We start from the raw sequence: 3,504 nt of genomic DNA on the forward strand, positions 1-3,504 counted from the left end.
CCACCTCCTACCCCCAAACATCCCCGCCCCCCCCCACCCCCAAGGTCTCTGCTCAGCCCCACCCACCCCTCCCGCCTCGCCGCCTTACCGAGCTCTGGCGAGGTGGGCCGGGTCCGCCGCACTCGGCCCTGGCTGCGGGTCCCCCGGCGGTCCCAAGTCCCCCAGGGCCCATCTTCCTCGGGTCCTCGGCGTAGCCTCTTCTCTGCCTCAGGCCCCGCCCTGTTCTTCTCCAAGGTCTGGGGCAAAGCCGCGCCCTCTTGGCCCGGAGTGGCCCAGGGCAGGAAGCGCACGGCTTGCGCTGGGGGCTCCCGCTTCCGACCCGGGGGAGCTTTCGTCCTGGCCTCGGGGAGATCGGCGGCGGCCGGGGGCACCGGGCTCCGACACTCCTGGATGGCTCTGCCCCGGGTCAGCGGGAACTGGTCCCGCCGCCTAACCTCCTGCTGCGGGCCTTCCCCGGGCTCCGTCCTGCCCGCCGGACCGCGACTGCGGGGCCTCCCCGGCTCGTCCGCCGGCTTCCCCGCAGCGCTGGGAGGAGTTGGCTGGGTGGCGGCGGCGGGGCTCACGGCCCGCGGGGTCTTGGGGGTGGCGGGCCGGGAGAAGAGGGGGGGTTCGCCGGGCTCCCTCGGGGAAGGGGCGCGCTGCAGCGTGGCGCGCAGGGACTCGTGCGAGCGCACCAGCTCTTCCCGCGACGTGGAGCGCCGGATGCGGCCCAGCTCCAGCGCGAAGCGCAGCTCGAGGTCGGAGGCCGGGCTGCGCTGCCGCGTGCGCTCGTCCAGCGAGGCCGCCTTCTGCTGGAACAGGCGGCGCCGCTCGGCCACGCTGCCCGCCGGCGCCCGAAGCTCCTCCTGGGACGCCCCGGGCGTGCCCCACGGCGCCTCGCCGTCCGACTTGGGCTGCTCCAGCGAGCGGGCCTTGCGCAGCGGCACCCAGGGCCGCAGGGGCGCCGGCGGCGAGTCGCTGCGCTCCAGGCTGCGCCGTCGCTCCTCGAAAAACTGCAGTTTGTCCAGGATGCGGGAGCCGGCGCGCGCCAGCCGCGGGGAGCGGCCCAGCGCGGACAGGCGGCCCGAAGCCTCGCTCAGCGGCGTCTGGGGCCGGGACTCCGCGGGGCCCGCCAGCGAGGGCCCCGACGCCTTGGATTTTTTCCCTCGCTTCTCTTCCGCGGCGTTGTCCTCAGGCAGCGCGGGCTCCTGGGGGCGCCGGTGGGGCGAGGCGCTTGTGGCTGGAGGCTGGGCGCTGGGCCCCGGCGGGGGCCGCTTACCCACCCGAGGGGACGGTGGGGGCAGCAGCGCGGATTTGGAGGGAGGCGGTGGGGCCGGGCGACGCGGCGCTTCGCTGGCAGGCTGAGGCTGGAGGTCAGGTTCCTCCCTGCACAGTCCACTCGGAGGGACGCTGCTGCAGAACCAAGACGAAGAGGGGTAGCAGATTCAGGGGCTCTCCCCACCTCAACGCTCAGCTTGTGACAGGAACTGGGCGGTGGGGCATGCTGGGAAGGCTTGGGGGTGACATGGGCCAGCCCCTCCGCCCCCTCCCCATAGAGGAAGGTACAGCCAGAGCAGGTGCTGGGGAGAGGCTGGCGGCTGTGCTGGGTCCAGGTACAGATTCAGTTCCTGGGGCTCTGGCCAGCCCCCTCCCCCCAGACCCCCCCAGGAAGCTGGGGAATAGCAGAAACAACTAAGCGGTGGAAGAGAAAAGAATGAGGCTTAGGACCCAAAGGATGGAGTGGTGGAGGTAGGCAGAAGGGTTGGATAGGGAGGGGCCCTCTCAGGAATGCAGCCACCCCCTCATTCCTGCCCTCAGCTGGCCCCCACAGCCCTGCCCATCCTCAGCGGGACATAACCCCTTCAGAGTGGCCCCTAGAAGGCCAGGTGCAAAACTCTGGGGAGAACAGTGACCCTCTCCCTGGGAGTGCCTAGCACCTACTCAGACCTGAGCCCATCAGCAGTGCTGGCCACACAGCAGGGGCAGCTGAGGTCCCTGGAAGTGGGAACGAGAAGACCCAGGTGGTCCATTCCCTTTGATCAAATTACCCCCAGTATAGGCCTTTGACTTTGTCCTGCCCTTGGGAAAGTTACCTTGGAAGTCCTTGGAAACCCCCCAAGAAGCACAGAAGTTCCCCAAAGGGGTATGCTCAGAAATAACTCAGCTCAGAAATAACTACTGTGTGGGCCTGAATAGGGGGTGTGGGAGAAGAGGAGACGGGAAGGAGCTGGTCAGTTCAGAGTACCCCTCTCACCTACAGAGCTTTGATGCCAAGAGCTAGGCCTCAGTTTCCCTCTTGGGCTTTGGCAGGGGGTGGGCGAGGATACATCAAACATAAAGATTGGCAAGAAAAGGATTCTGAGGGGTTAGCACCATACCTGACACACTACAGAGCTCTATAAAAACCCAATGAGTATTTGGGTACCAGCCATGTACTGAATGCTTAAAAACATCATTTAATCCACACAGCAGTTCTCTGTGATATGAGCCATTATTAGGTACATTTATAGATGGGGAAACTGAGGCTTAAAGAGGTAAAGTCCTTCAAGGTGACATAGCTAGGTAGGTGCTAGGATTAAAAGCCAGGTAGCCTGACTCCTGAGCCCTTGTTTCCTCCAAAACAATTTCTGGGGACACAGAAGGAAGGAGAAATAGTAGGGCACTGGGCACAAGCAAACGTTTTGGGGTGCCTGAGTATAAGGATGTCGTCGACTAGTTGGGTCAATCACCCACACTGTAAACCCCACCTCTTACTGGAGACAGGGAGTCAGTGGGACCTTGGCCAGCTACGGGGAGGCAGAGTCTACTGGGGGGAGGGACAGTGTAGTCCCTGACCAAGAGCCTCCGGGGATTAGGTGAGGCCTGGAGAGAAACTGAGGACAGCAGACGAGGCCTCTGCCGGCAGATTCAAGCTCCAGGCCAGCCTCTGTATCACAAACATCACTAAGGAAGTGGGTTCCTCGAAGTTGCCATAGCAACTCCAGGCTCTGGCTGGGGCCTGGCAAAGATAGGCCAGGAAGGAAAGGGAAAGGCAAGTCCAGGGCACAGGAGAGCCTGCTTAATGCCAACTAGATAAAGCAAGGGAGCCCTGGGCCTGCCCCTGCCCACCACTAGCCGTTGCAGCCACCCTCAAAGCGGCCCACCCCACTGGGCCCCCTCTTTCTCCTCCATAGTACCTCCCCCACACCCACACCATCACAACCAGGCCCCCTCTTAGCTCCCCAGATGCCCCCCACACCTCTATCATCAGCCACTCCCCTCTTCAACACAGCACTCCCTCCTCTCTCTGCCAGCCCCCAAGTCTTAACACATCGCTCCCATGCCTCACTCCAGCACCTCTACTTCTCAGCACGGGCTGCCAGGATGACCTTCAACCCCAGCCTCTCCCACAGATGGTCGCATGCCCTGCTTCCATTGCTGTAAGCCGCTTGCTCCCCCCAACCCCCTCCCTGTCCTCCTGCCCTGGTCCCTGGTCCCTGCCTCCCCCCACATTCTCCTGCTTTGCCAGGCCCCTGGCCCAGTCTG

General features: G+C 64.3%; 1 protein-coding gene across 2 annotated transcripts in view; it reads right to left on the bottom strand.

The window, feature by feature from the left end:
• Positions 1-3,504, bottom strand: part of SPEG (SPEG complex locus) — a 47,166-nt gene that overhangs the window by 39,969 nt on the left and 3,693 nt on the right. For both annotated transcript variants that reach the window (XM_012728206.1, XM_012728205.1), the window contains exon 6: positions 89-1,392. In XM_012728206.1, the coding sequence (XP_012583660.1) occupies positions 89-1,392 (1,304 nt within the window). The remainder of the gene's footprint in view (positions 1-88; positions 1,393-3,504) is intronic.

Source organism: Condylura cristata, unplaced genomic scaffold, assembly GCF_000260355.1.
Source record: "Condylura cristata isolate star-nosed mole 26May11 unplaced genomic scaffold, ConCri1.0 scaffold00002, whole genome shotgun sequence".
Taxonomy (NCBI): domain Eukaryota; kingdom Metazoa; phylum Chordata; class Mammalia; order Eulipotyphla; family Talpidae; genus Condylura; species Condylura cristata.